The sequence below is a fragment of the Spodoptera frugiperda genome, chromosome 6, assembly GCF_023101765.2.
Source record: "Spodoptera frugiperda isolate SF20-4 chromosome 6, AGI-APGP_CSIRO_Sfru_2.0, whole genome shotgun sequence".
NCBI lineage: Eukaryota > Metazoa > Arthropoda > Insecta > Lepidoptera > Noctuidae > Spodoptera > Spodoptera frugiperda.
In genome coordinates this window covers 11,225,347-11,245,445 of record NC_064217.1, presented here as the reverse complement: position 1 = coordinate 11,245,445, position 20,099 = coordinate 11,225,347, and the positions used below count along the sequence as shown (strand labels likewise).

The following is a 20,099-nucleotide window of genomic DNA, read 5'->3' as shown; positions in this document are numbered from 1 at the left end:
CAGTTTGCTAATATAAAAACTACCTGTTTGGACTAGCGCCAATGTTTTTGTTACGCGGTCATCACTGACTCATAGCCTAGTATTACCTAACTGCAGTACTAGTTCTGATGTGAACAAATTACTTATTTAAAAATACTAGTACATAACACTTTACATACGCCTTGACTTTGTTTCAAAAATTGTCCACGGTAAATAAGGTTAATGCTTAAACAAAAATACATTATGCCTGGGTGAACTGTGGTTCACCCAACTCTTTGGTGTATAGAGATGTAGCCTAGACCAGCTCCAAATTATCATGAAATGTACCGTGAAAAATATAGACTAGACTAAAACACCCGTGTCTCAATTGATTATGAATCGATTCTGAATTCGATTCGGGATCTGCAGACTTGAGTTAGACAGTCGAGGACCGAAAGTGATTTGAAATAGACAAGCACTTCCGATATAGCTAGTCAAACTTCTAGCTACTTTTTGGGTTTACCGGGGCTCCGGCTCGACAAGCAGGAGTAGGAACGAGGTGGTTTTTAGTCAGTAAGAGTCTTACACTCCCTCTCTCCTTGCCCAGGGCGGGAGAAGTCATTGGATGATTTTCCCCATCAAAAAAAGCTACATTTTTAATTTACAAACAAAAAGAATCAAGAGATTTCTTTGTTATTTTACATGACACATTACTTAAAATAGTAGTAAATCATTAAACTATAATTCAGTATTTTTGCTTAAAGGACACTTGTAGTCAGTTTGTGTCTGATATCCATTGATCCGTAGTACGGAACAATGCGCATGAAGGTACGCGGCGCCTGCGCAGGGCTGTGTTGCCCTCGCCAGAGTTCACGGTCGCACGCGCAATGCCCGACGACAATGACAGACCTGTCTTATGTCAGTGCGACAAGTGGAACGCTTCTTTAAGAATCAAATTAGGGAATTAGTAAATTATATACAACCTTTTTCATTAGTTTATAGGATTCGATTGTGAGTATTATTAATTTATGCAAAATTTTGTTTTATAACTTTCAGTTTAGTCATACTGTGTTAAAGTTACATGCTACGAATTAGGTAATAATAAAATTCCAGTTATAGCTTCCCAAATATAGAAATACCAAAACTGTTTAGTCGCACTTAGGTCATTAGGTAAGTTAAAATGTATAACTACTAATTAATCATGAGGAAAAACGAACAATTTGTCGATAAACTCCATAATGTAGCGTCGCAGACAATGAATAACTAATAGCTACAAAAACGACATTAAAATGCCATCTGTAAGTTACGGTGCTAATATATTGCAACGATGCAACCCATTGCTATTTGCGAGTGCACAGAGCAGTTTATTTTTTCTCTTTGCTCGTCCGTGTCTCGTCGAAGGACCGGTCGGTTTCAGCCTATTGGATCGATTTAAATTCGCAATTGTACGGCTGGGGGCTATCGTCCTTGGATGTATCGGTAACAAAAGATGTCTGCTATGCTAAGGTAATTGACTCCACTCCATTAAATACAGTTATCTTTCTGCTATATTTCCTGCAATTATTAAGATCTAAACAGTTCGTTGGTCATTGATCAGCACTTCTTATTTCGCGATGATTAATACCAACTCTAACTTGGTGGAACAGTATTCGGCAGCGAATTTTCTACTCTTGAATCTTTTATCGCCGCATGAATGGCAAGCATTGTTCGGTAAGAATTCGTTGCGTTCACTGCAAAATTGCGTTGCCTTGCACCAAATCACGGATCGTTGAACTTTTTCACTTGAATTTTGTTGAGGCTTGGTCTAAATGTCGTAAAATTGTACCTCATATATCGAAGGCTTATTTTTTCTTGTACCATTTTCGAGCAGACACGGTGAACATTAAATGCGTACTTTATGCTATCTCCATGAAACATGTTTCTGCCGCATGCGACATTCTCCAGCTATTTGTGTTAATTCGGGCCCAGTCCGTCGTTAGTGGTATGTTGTTCCATTCTTTCAGTTCCAGGTTTTTGTCCGTCTCGTGACCTTGACCTTTTGCAAGTAAAGAATCTGCCAGCCCCTGAAATGTATAAAGAAATGCATGGAATATTTTGACATTTATATGCATGGCTGGCTACCTTTTGTGCTGGAATTCTTGTGACATTTTATTTTTGGTCTCCAATTCTCTTAAAGGTTTTATTTAAGTGCTTAAAACAGACAGTTTTATATTCTGACTAGTTTAAAGACCTTAAATAAACTGCAGAAGCTTTCTCAGCTGCTCCAACTAGAAGATATCGATCTCCATTCCTGTGACCTATCACAATTGACTCAGAAATAAAAACACCATTAAAAGGGAAAGTAATAAAGCACAGATGGAATAGAAAGGCTGAAGTGTTGCCCCAATTTCTCCATAAGCTTCTAATTCAATTACTTGGTTCATTTGGGCCACCTGCCGTCTTGAATCACAGTCTATTGATTATAGGCTTCATGCAAGTGATGATTCACTTACAACCTCTTTTTTATCTCCTCTTAGTGTTACAAAGGATGCCTAGTCATTGCTGAGACGTTCTAGACAGCTAATTTAAAAGTAAGATGTAATCATTCACGCTATGAAAGTTTAAGATTCAGACTTCGTAGCATTTTAATGGTAATTTCGTGTATTTATTCGTCTAGATCTTGCAGAGATGATACTTGTTTACTTCGAATATTACTTTGGTTTAATAAGAAATTGGTTTTTGTGTTAAGGTTTCTCTAACATCAAATACAATTAGGTTTTTCTTGGAATAAAAGAATTGTGAGTCTAATAGAGCTATCAGAGCTGTCAGTATAATGGCCTGGGTATCTATATTATTACTTATTATAATATTATCTACAATTTTCTGTGATCTTTAGATCAGACACGGCGGTTACTTAGCTATTAGTGCGGCATCTATCGGAATTTCTATATTGTTCTCGCTTCGATTAGTTTATTATGTTGTGGAGAGACTTTCTTTACGGCTTTCGGTCGTAAATTTTAAGACTATCAATAAAACTAAGGAATGGTCCTATTGAGACTGAGTCATCTGTACTTGGTCCGATTTCTTGAATGTGAATGTATTTGTTTTGCAAGAGGATTCTGAATCACTCTGGTGGGGCGAAAGTTATGACTGTATTCTTGTCATATAATATCTATTTCCTTGCTTATTTTTGACATTGATATCCTTACGACGCCTTTACTGTCTTGAATGTACTGGGTGTTTTATAAGTTTTGATATTTTACGATTGGTACTGATACTCTAGTCAGGTTATGGTGCAAGAATTCTTAGTTTAGTGTTTCTGTTGGGTGCCTTTTATAACCTGAACTCAAAGAAATAATAGTATCGTACACAATAATAATCTAGGACTGAATCTGCACAAATTGAGGTCTTTAACCCATTTCCAGATGATAGGTGCCATTGCTTTTTTTTGTCGTTCATAAATTCTGCAATAGTGATGAATAGTCTGGTAGCATGTTCCCTAAGGGTAGATTAATAGTTGCTACAAGTTTCTAAACAATAAACACGAACAATTGGCCAGCTGTTTATAAATACCAGTCGAACGTATTCAGCAGACAATGTCCATGACCGTTTCAGCTCACGCAGAGCTCCGGCTGCCATGACTCATGCATAGGGTTGCTAGATTTCGACACGAGTATTTGATACGCATCTGTTGTAGAAGATTACATGGTTTATATGCTTGTTTTGATAAAAGTAGTGAATATTACGACTGTTAATTTGCGTGCAAAGTTTATTCATGATTAATGTTTTTGACATAATTTTGTAAATTACGCAAATAGTTTTAGTGTTGTATCGATTTCAAGGATTCTGTTTTGTTTTTCTGCCATTATGAGGACTTTCTCTGTTCAATAACCCATACAGTGAACACTTTAGTTGCTTTATTTGTCATCAAATCTGTTGATGACGACCCTAAACGCAAACTGCACGATTAATTGCGCAGACGCTACACATGATGCGACGTTTGAAAGCTGAAGTATTGAAGTAACATTTTTAAAGACAATTAATTTCCGTTTTCACGATGTAAAACTTGATATTATAAATCAATTCAGTTTCTGTTAATTAAAGAATTCTGAATAACGTAGCATTCTTTCAATAGGTAGGTAAAAATTGTGTTCTATGAATTTTATCCAGTAAAGATTATTACCAAACAGTTTGATAATAAGTATTTACTGTTTGATAATAGTCTTTCCTGTCAAAACTAGTTTTTCTTACAAAATAGTTGCACAATACTTATTATGAAACTATCGTTTTATGCAATTAAGGAATGCAATTTGTTCTAGAACTTACGCTAATCACATGAAACCATGAAGAAATTAGTTTAATGTTTAATACTTATTTTAATGGTGAGATGACCATTAAAGCTGTGTAAAGATAGGTGCTAATTTATGCACGTAGAGAGAAATAGGCCAAAAAGAAGTTAGGAATTGTTCACAGCGTCATTTACATGTTTACGCGATTTAAAATGTAATAAACGCAGAGCCAGCACGAAGGAAAGCATCGTAAACGCTCACTTTATGACCGCTGCATGGAAACAAACCTATTTACAGTAGTGGAGCTGAGTCTAGTCATCTAGTGTGAAAATACTTGAAATCTTCAATTCGTTCATTAAAGAAAACATTATCCGGCTCTGAGATCGCCCTTTTCAAAACTATCCTTCCAAAACCCCCAGTAGATACTAGCTTATATAACTATTACCAGCAAACAGAAATCATTTTATCATGCTGCACTCTACAACTAATTTTAAATATTGATTAACTTACGATGATGAACTTCGTTTCGTATTAACAGTCAATTTAATAATAGCATACGACTCACTAATTTCAGCAAAGCAGATGAAGACGTTCATTGAATTTCCATTACCTCAAATGAAGCTCGTCGATTGGCAGTCCTTGCAATGTAAAGCCTTGATTGCTTCGCCTTCGATCTGATCTCGTTTCCCCCAGCTCTAGTTTCCTACAAGTCGTTAAGAGCTCTAACAGCCGGCAATCAGCGAGTTCCAGTGCAGTCTCAATTTGCCGATATTATCGGTTTTTGCCCAGCATTTATCTTGCACTTAATTTTATATCAGGAGATCTTTAAGCTTAGATATGTCGACCAAGATTGTTAATGTAAGTGGGACTTAATGAGGCTTTTCCGACCATTTATCAGTTACAACAAGTGGACAGATATCGGTAACCGCCTTACTTTTGTCTCAAGCATTAATCACTTAATATGTGGGTGTCGTAGTAAGCCTGTAACGACGGCCGGGAGAGATAGCCGTTTCTATATTTAGCCCGGGACCACACGAGCAAACTAGTTTAACAACCTATATTATGTCCGCGCAAGAGCAGTGCAAAATGTTGCAGGAGCACACAGTATGAGCATTCCAATAAGCATGCCACAAAAATGTCGAAGAAAATATCTGGACTAATGTAACGTCATTAGATATGGCGGCTTCGATCACTGGAAAATTGTAACCATTTTCCAGTTGAACCATGGATTCGCAGAAATGGTAATAATTGAATAAGGTTAGTGCGACTATTCTTTGAAAACACTTTCGGTTCTCAATTTATAATAGAAATTGCAACACGCTGCCACGTTATTTTAAAAGCTACTTTTGTAAAATTAACACAATAAAACCCTTGAAACAAAACCCTATCAAAATATTCATCCATTGTAAAATTACTTTCTATTTACGGCAGCTTCATATCGAATCAATCGACGTTAAAATTGGTTATTGTATTCAAAACATGCTAAACATAATTGGCAATATCAGAAGGGAAAGCTAATAGTCTACGAGCAAAAAGTCGACCTGCCTTTGTTGTCTCCCGTCCAATACAAGATAATTGATATCTATCTACTCCTGTACATTATTGGATTAACATTCGTTAAGTATATTGTACCGAGAGAAAGCTATTTCTTTGTAAAGATTATCACAATCTGTGTCTACAGGGAGTTCTGAGAATGGGAGTTCTGGTTACTTGTCTATTTCGAAATCTTATTTGTTTCAATTTTCGTCTTACTTGAATTTATTTATATCAAAAAGCTGCTTTTTTTGTTTATTCAATTACTTAGGATCAGACAAATGCTTTTTGTCTCAGTTTTTTACTCAATACAATTACAGTATGTTTTATTTTTCTGTGACATCCGAAAATGATGAAGAAACAACTTCTTCTATGTAGTAAAGTACAACTGACTAAAAAAATATCTAATCATGTAATTAGGACAATTTTTTTTAATACATTTTAAACAGTATATTTATAACTTCTTTGACATAATATACCCCATTGAAATTCAAACAGAGAGCTCGCATTGTCTTTATTAAGTCAATGATGTGACTCATTTGACCAAAAAGTAAGTTGATTGTATTCCAAAAAGTGCTACTTTGTGACTTTCGGACTGACAGTTAGTTTGATACAATTTATTTAGGTAACGGTATCAAGGTATGATGTCAGCGTTGCAGTATTGTTACAAAACAAAAACTGTTATAATGTAATTTTCATATTACTGGCCAACATCTACTGACTATATACTGACTGACTGACTGACAATATACCTAGGTCACAAGCGCGACTCATGCACGCGAATTGCAACTTTTTGTATGTCCCTTTTTTGTCTGTGGTCATCCTTAGTGGGTTTTACTTGGGTCTGAATTGTGGCCCGGTGTTATGCTAAGAGGCTCGTCAAATATAATGGACTCTCATTACAATGATGAATATTGGTCCCTTTAGTGCTCTGTAAATGGGCACTTCAAGATGTGTAAAAATAACTATCTCCAACTGTAGCTATATCTTTTATGGAGTTATTTTAGTTATTTATTTCTATCGTACATAAATATAAACTATTTAAATATCCACGTGGATCATTAATCATCGTCCTTAAAATATTGTCGATCACTTATAGACTCAATTATATTTATACCTACCTAATAGGCTACTAGCAGACTGATTATACAACCATTATTTAATGTAGTTACGCATTTATTACTCATTGTTTTAAAAATAGTAGCTCTTCTACAATGTATTGACGATAGCTACAAAGAAAATTGTGGAAATATTTGTAGGTTAAGGATGGATAATATCTAAAAGATAAGATAAACTATGATGATAGACAGTTGTTTAGTTAGAAAATAGTGAATCAAGTAAAGTAATCGGAAAAAGTAAGATTTGATAATAATTTTATCCCTTTCACGAATGTCTAACATTTTAACATTCAGCACCATAAGCTACCAAGCAACCTTTATTTATTACATCCATTTTTCGGCTAGTGAGTCAATATCGGAAGAAAGCTAATGTTGGGATGACACGATAATCAATTTCTGTCTAGAGGAAATAAAGTGAAACATATTACACCGATCCATAAAACAATAATTAATCGATTGCGAAGAGAAAGGATATCAAATAGCTGTTGGTAGTGGCAGTGGCAATAACCAGCTCAGTTCTGATAGGGGTAAAACTTGATCAGAATTCAGAGTACCCAATTTAATTAGTTACGTATCAACAGATGCCTTTAGGCTATAATATAAAGCATCTGTTATCTTCACTCCCTTACCCATTACATAAGTAGATAGGTTCTATTACGTCACCGTGAACGTTTCACCCACTAACGTGGGAATTTTAATCAACTGTTTGATTTTAATTAAAACTGTATCGTTCCTTTGTTTGCAGTTGTGTAATCGCCAATCATTGGTCTTGATTGGCTGAAAGTAGAAGGCTTTCGATGAGCTAAGCGTGTTACAAAGTTTGCTAAAGTTCTTAGAAGCATTGTTGTAGTTATTAGCACCGGCGCCGGTGTTTACTGCTAAATTAAAGTAGAACGTTTCTCTTAGCAAGAAAGTATCGATCTTGTTGTTTATTAAAACATCTAGACAGAGTTGTGTAATATCAAAATAGAACGATTGTAAACTTTATACTGGTGAGAATTTTAAACACAAAAACCACAGTAATACCCTCTTAGCTCGAATAAATAGAGTTCCATATTTTTCCGAGCGTAAGCTGCTTTTAGGATCGAGAGTAATGAAATATTTTCCAGGGCTTAAAGCAAAACCTTTTTATGATCTAAAACGAAAACGGTGTACTCATTTTAAATAAATTGTTCTCGACGCGACGCAGCTACGAATTTTCTCGTTAAGTATTTGCAAACACCGGATACAAGGGCTATAGGCCTAATTTCCTTTCGTTTATATATTCAGAACAATATTTTCTTTGCTTATAAAGCACGCTAGGAATTCATTAAATTCTCCCTTTGTTGCCGTGTACATTCGCGATATTGTAAATTCTTACCGAAAGTTTGGCTTGCTAAAATTAATATAACATGACTGAATGTTCTAGATTCTTCACAGGAAGGGGTTTAGTTTTGCCTGTTTTTGTATATGTGTCGTTTCTTGTATATTAGTAAATTTCTCTCGTATTTCATCGACCCATATTGCCATACTCACATAGCAATCGTATTTACTACTGCTAAATGAGGTACTAAATTAATATTACTTAGAGCCAAAACCGTATATTGAAGTAATTATGATTATTATACTTTCGACGTTATATTTTATGCTTTTTGCCCGTTCTACATAATCAGCGTACTGTAGAATGTAGATGTGAACGGTTGTTACTGGTTGTGCAAAGTGAATTCTTTGATTACGACTATAAATGTTTTTATAGCATTCTTTTGTAGGGATTCCGCAGGGTTCGATATTGGGTCCAAACACATTTAAAAGCAAGTCAATTAGCTAATGCCGACGTATTCGAAAATGCTAGTTTATACTTTACGTCGCCCATTAGTATAGTAACCATATACGGTATCATTAGGTAAAAGAAACAACAAAACGTACAGTGGAGTTTACGTAGAAATTGGTGGAGGTATAATATCCAACAACCGCGGTATATGCACGCAAGTGCTGCCAACCGCAGAGGGTGACCATCCTATCTCTGTCATCTAGCTACACGATAATGATAAAGCTATTTTCCATTGAAAAGATATTTATTTCTCAGAATGGGCAAAAATAAAATAAAATAATTTAATTTAAACTATTAGGCGTGTCGAAAACAATCTCAAAAGGATTAGTTTGGTCCCATATTGTATAATTTATTAGGAACGTTATATGTCGAAACTACTGAAACTGCCATCAACCCCATTATCACAGATTAAATTCATTTAGAACTTAATCTTTCTAAGCGTTATTAATTCTAATAATCTCACTTTGATTGAGTTTCTAACCCCTTTCGAGTTGATTTAAAGTGAGAAGTAATTCACGGGAGTGAGGCATGAGTTGGCTGCTACCGAGTTTGACCTCGTTATACTTAGTTAATACCTTATGCAACGTGGATTAGGTTTAAAGTCGATTAGGTTTAGCTCTTCTTGGTCAACCAGGTCTTAAGTAATCACTTTCCAGAATTAATGGAATAAGTCAAATTAATTTGTTCTTTCATTTTCTCTTGGAATAGAATAAATAAATTAAAGTTTATGTCATTCATTATTGGTTGGATTTGTATTTCTGCCAATTAATACATTGCATAGTTAATTTTTGACCGTAGATAAGTACCATGAGTTTGGTTTAACCTATTGTATGTCGGAACGCAGATATACGCAAGGCTCTCAAGTCTTATATCCCGACAGACAAGAGTTTAATGTAGAGAAATACTTGTCTCAAGTCTAAACAAATATCTCAATTCTAAAGCTTTTCTTTAATTACAAAACCCAGTCCTTGCAGACTCATTTACCATTAGATAAGCCGAAGACGCAATTCATTGTTGTTATCTCGGCTATGCGTGCTTGCTCTTTGTTTACTTGCCAGACAATTTGGCGTCTGCGTATTGATTCGCCTGACCTTGCAAGCATTATGTAACTTTTCATTTGAAGGTCTTCGCATCTCGCTCCCGTTCCATCTATCTTATTGAGGGAGCCTTGTGGAGATACAGTAACTAATGGCCCTGTGGTCCGATACGACAGCAGTGATATACTATCCTCATTAATATTCCGGTAATTGTGGGTATGTACAAACTTGATTCTGTTCATTTAACCTACCCCAACTAAGTTTGGTATTCCGTCTAAATTAACAATTCAGATCAGCTTAATTAATTGGTTTTAAGTTACCTATAATATAATGTTTATCTTCAAAACTTGACATATTTATTGCAATAAGATACATATCTTTCTTTGTAATTGTAACATTACTGAAGTAAAAGTTAGACTATCAAAAGTGACATCACTGTTATTAGGAGCTTCCCCTAATTTTTTATCAGTACGTTGATCATGATTCATGGTAACCCTGCGTATTGCGCGTGTGTGCGTCACTGCATACGCGTAACTTGCACAAACTGCGCTTGTAGTGAGGAGGGCGGGAGTAGGGGTGGCCACCCCAGCTAACACGATTGGAAAACTTTAGGGCGGTGCAATAGCTCGAAAAACGAGAATTATTTTTATTTCATTTTTTATCGACAACCAATTTTGATTTGGTAAAAAAATGACAGAGTTTGGGTTTAAAAGAAATTAAATAGAATTTTTGAAACTAAACTTTGAACGGAATTATGTTTTTAACTCAATTTAGACAATGATATTTAGTTCTGAAATTTAATGGCGTAAATTCAGCCATGAAACGAAACAATAATGAAAACACACCTACTTATTGCGATTAATTAACCGTAGTCTCTGCGTAATAAATTACGTACGCCGCTGCCTAGTGGTCTTTAGCGCGTGTGATAAGAGTTCATTATTTTAACAGTCCATTCATGGTAATCCAATTGTCATTATTTTTCTACACATCTATCGACTCGATAATGCTAATCGAGGCGCCTAGCTGCGTGCGCCACACTATACTCGGCCTCGAGTCGATTTAGTTTAGTACGCAAGGAGCGACCGACGCGAACGGACGTCGCGACGCTCGACACCGTGCCGGCATTATTATAAAACACTTTTCAAAAATATTCACGCGTCCTACGGAACCGTCCTCAGTTTTCTATCGTAATTATCAGTGTCAGTGATATTAATGTTTATTCACTACCTTGGAAGGATTATTACGCATGCATCAGGAATTCGAACTACTTTCATCGAATGTTTTTATCCCTTTTTTCCAATTGCAAAGCGGTTATTTACGCTTGCCGGTCGTTTAGATACTGAATTTGTACAAAAACTGAAATCGCATGTTTAATAACTGTATATTGTATGTTTTATGCATTACGTGCTTGTGTTTTCACCGCTGCGTTGCATTCAAAATTACATCGAAATATTTCAGTTAAAATATTACAAGTACGAGGACTTTCTTACGTATTATTTTTGGTGGTGTCTGCTAAGGCACTGTAGAAATTACAAATGATTATGATACAATAGATATGACTCAATTATTAAAATGTCCGCCACTCAGATTTAATCGGAATAGAAAATCAGTTTTCTACCACAATGTAATTAAAATTCCTATCAACTGTGCGATTGTCTGCATCTCTAATAAGTAATTGGTTCATAACACTTTCTATCATTCCTTTTACTGTCAAATACTTTATTGGATAAACATCAACAGGTTTATCATAACATGGTTTATAGTTGAAATATTTTGATAAGGATCTTGACAAATATTTCAGGTCAAATAGAATACTTTTTATCGCTGAATTTGTTATTGTATGTCTTGATTAATCGAGTTCAAAGCAATAAATGGCAACAAATACAATCGTTCCCATTTAGAAAATAACAGTATGTCGTAAAGCAGGTACTTTAACCAAATGACGGTTAAAAGGTTAATATACAAGTCATACGCACTAATGCTCTATAAAATTTTCTCTCCAGTTTAATGTCACCAGCAAACCAGACTCATTAGAAAGTTTCGTTGAAGTCCCAAGGATGTTATGTCTGTGGCTATTTGCTGTCCGTTATCATTCGGGCGGATTGGTTAATTTGTGGAGATAATACTGAGACGAGATGATTCGCGACCAGTCGTTGACCCATTTCTAGGCGACTCTTTTAGACATGATTGCAAACATGTGTCGTCAAACGTCCTCTTTTATACAGTTACGATGGGGCTATTTATTTATTCCTGTAGGTTAAGTTTATCTCTCACAAAGAAACACTCCTCGCTTTGTTACTCTTTGTATATCTTCAGTATTTAATCTTATTAAGTGTGCCTTTACCAGACTCTGATCCTACAAACGATTCTTAGTGAACGTCTAAAAGCTTTTGATTCTTAGGTTAAAAACTCTTTGATGTTAAGTCCCGCGGCTGCCGTGGGGAGTACAAAGGCATTTCATTCCTAAGAGCTCCCTTTATTCTAGACTTGAGATATCCATTTTTGTAGCAGACAGCTTCAAGTATGATATCGTATTGTAATATTTTAAACTTATCACCATACAATAACTTGATTGCTGATTCCCGATGCGATATCGATCCTCATTTGAATTCATGCCGTCATAGCGATCCTTTTTCAGGCAGCTTTTCAAAGGCGCTTTATACATATTCCTTGAGATTTCCCCCTGGGAGCTCACTGAGCCACGATAAAACTTGAAGACTACATTTCTTGGACCAGTAAAGTACCGTTCCTAGATTCCTTTTTGGAACGAATTCGTAGATGCAACGAGTATTGAACGTTGCAATTTGAAATTGAAATACTTTGACTGTGTACGTCTACAGTGAGCGCCTTAATATCTGTTGAATACTCTAGTAGACGAGCGGTACTAGAAACAGAATATTAAATGTTCATTAAATTCGTTTCGTTAACTTTGTGTAAAGATTGCCGCATGCATAACAAAGCAATACTTCACTCAATGTTTGCTCTTGGTATTTTTCTACTGAAGTCAAACTATAAAGTCTTAAATCGCTTCGTTGAGGCAATTAGTTAGCTGCAATATGAGTAGGTACATTAAGAACTCATTTAGCTCAGGAACCTGACTCATCTTCTACAAGAAAATTAAGACCATATAAATAAATCAGCGCCATCTTAAAACATGGCGTAGTTTCTGTTATAATTGATTTACTAAAAGAAGTTGTTACTGTACGGTTAAGGAGAAGTACTGGTGTTACCGGAATCGTCGGCAAGACGGCCGGTAGCTATGCAATGCTCGTTAGATGATCAAATAACGCATCGCCACACTTAGCCAAGCGTTCTGAACGTTCAATTTAAGACATACCTTGCACTTCACGAATGAAGAGAACTATTTTCTTCTGGTATATTTTCACCAAATTTCGCCATTTTAAAGCAAGAATTTAACAACCACCTAATTAGTTTTGACAAGCTTCTTATTTATGAAGAATTACGTTCAGTCGTTTTAGAACATGTCCTTATTATAACACGATCAATATTAAAACCAGGACAAGCTGTGTTTTCATTGTGGCCATCCGAAAGTCGTTTGGCTCACCAGACTGTGTCCTTTGTGCCAAAAGAACCTCATAATGCTGAGCTACAGAGTAATTTTACACAACTTTCTTATGTTCATCATTTTGCCATCCCTTTCATAATATGTAGGACAAGAATTTTGTCAGCTAAATTAGCTCTTGCTTTGTATGATGGTAAAAGTTTCATAAATCCCTAAGTAATATCCATAAAAAAGAAGTTTATGAATTCTGAATTATTCAAAATTTGTCAACGTTTAGAGTGCCTAAACATCTTTTTTGTCCACTTAATGTAAAGTGATTAAAGACTAAGCTGAGGAAGCTTTCAACCAAATTACTACCAAAAAGCTTTTGTTCAAAAGTTAAATGGATGTCCATTTTATACCCTTCAAAACTTACTTACAAAGTAATGTATTTGATGTATGTTTATTGAATATTGAAATATATGTAGTTGCGCATTGCGTCGTATTCGAAAAACGTAGGCACTTACAAAAAAATGGTTACTGTAGTTTTTCTCGTTCAAAATTCGAATAACCTCTGAGTTATTAAAATATCTCCGACAACGCTTCTCTTCTTTCATACAAACATAATCGCAATTACTCATTCCTCTCAGCAAGACAGATTATTAACTAATCTAAAACCCAATCGCATTTGACGATGCTGTCCTTGGCAACAATACAAATATTTAGGTTTATTATCAACATAGACGACACTGATAGCAATATAAAAACAAACAAAGAAAACAGTAAGATTTCTGAAGGGATCAACGACACACACATCGACCTGCCCGGTTGCGTAGGAGTCGGTCTATTTTCATACTTCAGTTTGTATATCAATCTCGCTCTAGCGTTAGGGAAATGTATAGCTCCATCTCATTCGTCAATTGTGCAATAATTGGCAACATATTTATTTTTCCCGTGCGCGTGTGCCAAAAACACACGTGGATGACCTGAGCCCAGATAGATAATGTAATATTTGTAAGTGGGTCCCGTGCTTCGTCATGCGGACTGTGTGATTTTAATAAGTTTTCGTTGAAGACACGACTAAGATGAGTAGTAGCTTCGTCAAGTGTTACATTAGCTCTGTTTTCTATAAATAAACCTTATTCAATTTTTTTCCTAATTATCTTCCTCAGGCGCATTGATTAGTATTTCGGCGTTATCGGTTAATTCTCAATATTATCTCGCGTATCTAATTTATTATCCGTATATGAAAGTATCGATGATAATATTTTGGATAATAGTAACAACATTGACCCTTGATTTTATGAACTTATCGACTTTGAACTATTCGACTATTACAAATGTATTGTCAAGCATCATTCAGATCATGTGCTATTACAATCGCTACTTCGTCCAATAACAGATAGGATAATTATAAACTTATACAACGAAGACTATTTCTAATAGCGTTAAACTTGTATTACAACGTTTTACATTCATATTTATTCGATCCAACATCGATTTGTATTGCGTGATTTGCGTTTTAGTCCTTCCAAGGTTGTTGGTAAACATTTCGTGACCGAACACATTGTTAAATATATCGCTTTAACCATTCCAGTGGACAGTATTATACGAGACTATATTTTCTATACGTTTATCAAGTGAAAAGTATTAGCAGTGTGATAATGGTTGCTTCGTGTTAGTGCTGTGGAATGTATTGCATTTGTTAGTTCTACTACAACTGTTGTATAATGTCGAAGACTTTGAACGCCTACAGAATGTGAGTATGCTTGTCCGTTTACGTATAAATCGTGTAACTTAATTATTTTAACAGAAATTATGAACGGTGTTTGTTTTTATTGTTTGTACTAGAACATAATTATCAAACTTGTGGGACCGGTTAAGGTTTCGAACTGCTCAACCTTTAAGAATGTATCATTTTGTTTTAGTTTTACATCTTCAAAGAAATGCATTTTGAATTTCATTTGTAAAGAAACTCAAATACCTTCCGCGCTCCTTTGAAAAATACTAACTGCTAAGTCGTATTACTTTGTTCTTATGTATTGCAACCATTTCATTAGTTCTGTATCAAATTCATTGAACTATGGATAATGAAAGATTTCGTACCATTTTCATCTAACTATGCTTACATTTATGACGCAAATAAACGACACACTTCTCTGCAGGTCCCTCGTATAAACAGTTTATCGATGGAGGAACTAGGTCATAATGTGATGCCAGATGAAATTGCCTCTGCTTGAACAAATCTAATATTGGGCTCTTACCTAACGCCATATTTTTCCCAAATAAACCTAATTCAATATCAAAGGACGTATGATTGAGTTGATTTTATGTTCGCTCTTTACAGAGTAATACATCATCATTAGTTCCATTAAATGTCTTCATCAATAAATCTGAAACATTATCAACAGTCATGCTGAGACATTTTGAACAGCATCTAGTTAATTATTCACAATGAAAGCTACATGAATCTCTAGACTTGCGATTAGTTGATTAATAGGGCCTTGTTATGACTTGCGGTAATGCTTGTCGTTAATTTTGGCAGTGAACTATTCATTACTTGGATTAAGATTTTATAGGTAGTAGACTGACCTACCTAAAGAGCTCTTCGTTCAAATTTTCTCAAGTGATCAAGATTGAGTTGAATCTACAAACGTTTAATAAGTCTTATCTGATTGAATTCCAAATCACCCTTTGGCTCCTCTTAAAATAATTTAAATGAATTCAATCAATTGAAATGGAACTAGGTCTTTATAAAGTAATTGAAGATAATAAAATTGGATACTTAAAAGACTTGAAAAGTTTAAATACAAACCATCGAGCTAATCTAAAAATTATTACAGTGTAGGACAAAGTTAGCTTCCAAGATCCACAGTCTTGTTCCTTGTTAGTTAACAAGTTAGGTTTAAGTTGGTCTTAACGTTCTTGGACGACTTTTAAGCCCCACATGGTACGTAAGACTTAAAACTAACAAGCTAAAGTTAGGTCCCGCACATGTGTTTGAACAAACTCCGAATTTTCTGGAACTTTATTATATTCTTTGTGTTTGAATTCTGCCAATATTTCTTCGTTACCTGTTATGAAAATATTGGCATTTTTCTCATTTCATTCGTCCTTCAACAAAGGCCCTACAGCCTTGACCTTTCCCTGAGAGGACGAGCTCATCCGGGCCCAATGTCACCATCGAACCCTTGAATTGAACTTTGGGACCATTTCAACCGTATTAACGTTCCCGCCTACGCGTATTTCGCTTTCAAGTTTTGCTTCATTAATAATTGTTCTGATGGAAGTAATAATTTATGCTTTTCAACTAATTACGAGCCGGACTTGATTTATTTCACCCTCTGTTATTTGAATTGTGAGTTTCCATTAACGTTATTATAGAAGGTCTTTTAAAGTATTGTTTTTGACAATCATAATTCTTTGATTTTGATTAAATAGATTTTCTACTAGCGCTTGTAGCAGGCTAGCTAAATTATGGAGTACCCATCAAATGCTCGATGTTCCGCGCGATGATAACTACCACTGAATTACAGGTTATCATCGTCATATTGTCTACTATTATAACATGTTAATACTAAACCGAAGTAATAGATCTTGGTTTATGTTAGCAACTATATTCTGAAATTCATATATTTTAAAAATGCAAGTAATCTCTTAAGTTACCTCCATGTTTCATATAAAATTGCATTCCTGTTTCATGCTGAGCGCATATTTCACAATTCATGTTAAAATGTTGCATTTTATCTCCATTACTTATTCAGGCGCGGTCCGGTACAGCCCGGTTGACATAAAACTGAACATTATATCCGTGTGTGCAGAAATTTTTAATGCTTTACCCTCCATGGCGCCTGGACGATGTCTAGACACATCGATTGGGCTAGGCTTGCCCTTTGTGTGGTCGCTGTAATTGCATTAACCGCACGTAGAGCCCTTTGTTTTCTCAACCATTAATGGTTCCTTTATTTTCCTTTTGGTTCTTTCAGGATGCCAGCTATTGTTTAACTATCCTGTTATTCATGTCATTTATCTGTCAGTGCTGTTCAAAGAACTGCTTAGGTGGCTTACAGCGTCCTTCTTTTAACTTCAAAGCGTTAACGTACTTGCATAGTAAATGAATGATTGATTTCATATTCTTTTGACTTTAACTTGAAGTGAATAATTCAGCAAGGAAATTGGTTTATGCAGTAGCGTAATCATGTATGCGACGAGTGAAGTAACAAGCGCCACTTCGTAGAAATAATTGACTTTTCAATTCATTGTGTCGCTGACTCATGCAAGACTCTAGACAAGGTTTATGATTTAAATCGATTTCAATGTGATAATAAAAAGTTAGTTGATTAATTTTCTCTCGCTGCCATAACTTTTACCGACGAAAACAAATATCTGGAAAGTGGCGTATAATTTATGCGATGAAAAGGCATATTATTTGAACATTTAACGTCTGGCACCTGTCCAAAACCTCCTCTTAAGTCTCGCCGGTCCCACCCCTTATGAACAGCGGTTTTACGACATTCTGTACAAGTCTAGTAGAATTTACTGCGTCTTGTGACTTGAAATTTCAAGCATTTGCAGGATTTTTATTATTCACGTATAACTCTACCGTAAATGATAAAATTTGTTGCGGGAGTTCCGCTTTAGCGGAGTCAATAAAGTTTTAATTGCTGGTTCTGAAATGAACAACTTTTAAGTGTAAATAAGTAAGTATTTCTGTCGTATTTTGTTGCTGTTGTTGGTAGACAGTTATTAACATTTATTAAAATATGCCTTTCCTTTTTGGAAACTCGTGTTATGAGTAGCACGCTGGAAAAATTGGACATCGGTACCCACTTACGATGAAACTTAGTATATTTTTCTCTTGTAGTCTTGTAGGATCTTGAATAGCATTAAATTATTTAGCTGTTAGTCACCAAATTTACTATGCATCTGGGAAATGAGTATACCATTCAGGTAGCTGGTTGGTTCTTAGTAATATCTACAAAATATTGTGCCTATAGTAGCCACTTTCATATTATGCAGTTGGTTGTACCACTGTATTCATTCAACAGTACACGATACTCAGCCCAGTCAATGTAACGTAATGTGCATCCATTTCCACCACGCGAGCAATCTATAATGAAATTAATTTAGTCGTTTGCATTCCACTCACCGTCAAATGTTTGCTGAACTTAAATCAACACTGGCGTATTTAAGGACGCGTTCTCATAATTGACAGGTATCGAATCGCATCACTACATTGACACGACTCTCGACAATACACACATACGCACGGATAGCTGCGGAAATTATGACAAAATGAACTTGATACTTTGAAAGTTTGAATATTTTCTTACTTTCTTTTTTAATATTTTTATTTTGTTTAGTGCGTGCGTAGACTCAAATGTTTTGTGTTATCTGTTGTTCAATTCCGTTCAGTGCCGAATTTGGGCTCGGATTATTCGATTGGTGTCATTTTCATAGTTTTCGGAAAGTAAGCGTTCGAAATCAAAAATCAAATGGTGCCAACGCAAAACTAACTTTTTACATGCTTTTATTTAGTTTCATATGTAAAGGATGTATGTATGTGTGTTTGTTTGTATGTTTCCATATAACCGACCTCTTCCAACTCGATTTTTACCCATTTTAAACGGACCGATTTCGTTCAAACTTTGTAGACTTATCAAGGACCGGTGGCAAATTAATACCTCGTAGAAATTAATCAAGGGTCAGGAATCCCTGACGTGGACACTTAACAGCCCAGATGAACCTGAAGAGATATGAATATACTATCTTAAGAAAAGTTGTTCAGCGTGATGAGCACATTTTAGCGCCATACGAAAATCGAGGATGTAGAATCCCTGACATGGACTCCAGCCCAGCCGAACCTGAAGAGATTTGAATATACTTTCAACAAAAGATATTTAGCGTGATGAGCATTTTATATGAATATACTATCTTAAGAAAAGTTGTTCAGCGTGATGAGCACATTTTAGCGCCATACGAAAATCGAGGATGTAGAATCCCTGACATGGACTCCAGCCCAGCCGAACCTGAAGAGATTTGAATATACTTTCAAGAAAAGATATTTAGCGTGATGAGCACTTTTTCGCCATATCTTTTATACTAATTATTCTCATAACAATACTAAATTTTCCGCCTACTGTTAGTATTAATATTAAAATTATTTTGTTCGGTTCATCACAAAAACATGTTTTTAAGTTTTTTTGATCTACAATGTGATAGGGGTGGGACTTCTAACCCGTTAAGGCTGAGTACTACATATAATTTTATCGACAAAAAAAAATATGGGGGTTGAACCCCTAATCGAAAATATTAAAAAATAGTGATTTTTTCGGTAAAAATAATTCACAAATGATTTTTTTTCTCACCAAAACATTATCAAACATATGAAAAAAGTAATGAATTAGTTAGCCAAGGTTATTAGCTACCGTTTGTCGTTTTTTTTTGTTTCTACGACGCATACAACCTTTGATATCAAAAAAAGTAAAAAAAATATTAAAATTGCCATAATTTTAAGGGGAGGGATTCGACCCCTTCGACCCCCGACTTTTGTCGATAAAATTAGATGTAGAACTCAGCCTTAACGGGTTAGAAGTCTCACCCCTATCACATTGTATATTTTATTATGGTTTTATATCAATTGTTTTCGGGGTCGCCAAGTTAAAAAAAAAACAATTATGGTAACGAACGTGACAAGACCTGGGTGGAACAAACAAAGAAAATACATAAAATAAATTAAACATCAATTCTTTATTTTCACGATATTTGTTTGAATATGCGAGGAATGAGCCCGTAAATTCATATTTCTTGCCTGTCTTGGGTCAATTAATTCCGGAAGAAGACAATTTTTATAAAATCGAATGATTCACTCCG

The 20,099-nt window shown here is 35.2% G+C and overlaps 1 protein-coding gene across 10 annotated transcripts in view; it reads left to right on the top strand.

Moving 5' to 3' along the window:
- Positions 1-20,099, top strand: part of LOC118267466 (kinesin light chain) — a 62,025-nt gene that overhangs the window by 5,202 nt on the left and 36,724 nt on the right. For 5 of the 10 annotated variants that reach the window (XM_050694239.1, XM_050694243.1, XM_050694237.1 and 2 more), the window contains exons 1-2: positions 10,763-10,923; positions 14,824-14,985. The exons of 1 other annotated variant lie outside the window; for it this stretch is intronic. In XM_050694239.1, the coding sequence (XP_050550196.1) occupies positions 14,957-14,985 (29 nt within the window). In that variant the 5' untranslated portion in view covers positions 10,763-10,923; positions 14,824-14,956. Of the gene's footprint in view, positions 1-10,762; positions 10,924-14,823; positions 14,986-20,099 lie in introns of those variants that run through there. 4 more of the 10 variants (XM_050694248.1, XM_050694244.1, XM_050694247.1 and 1 more) reach the window with 2 other exon arrangements.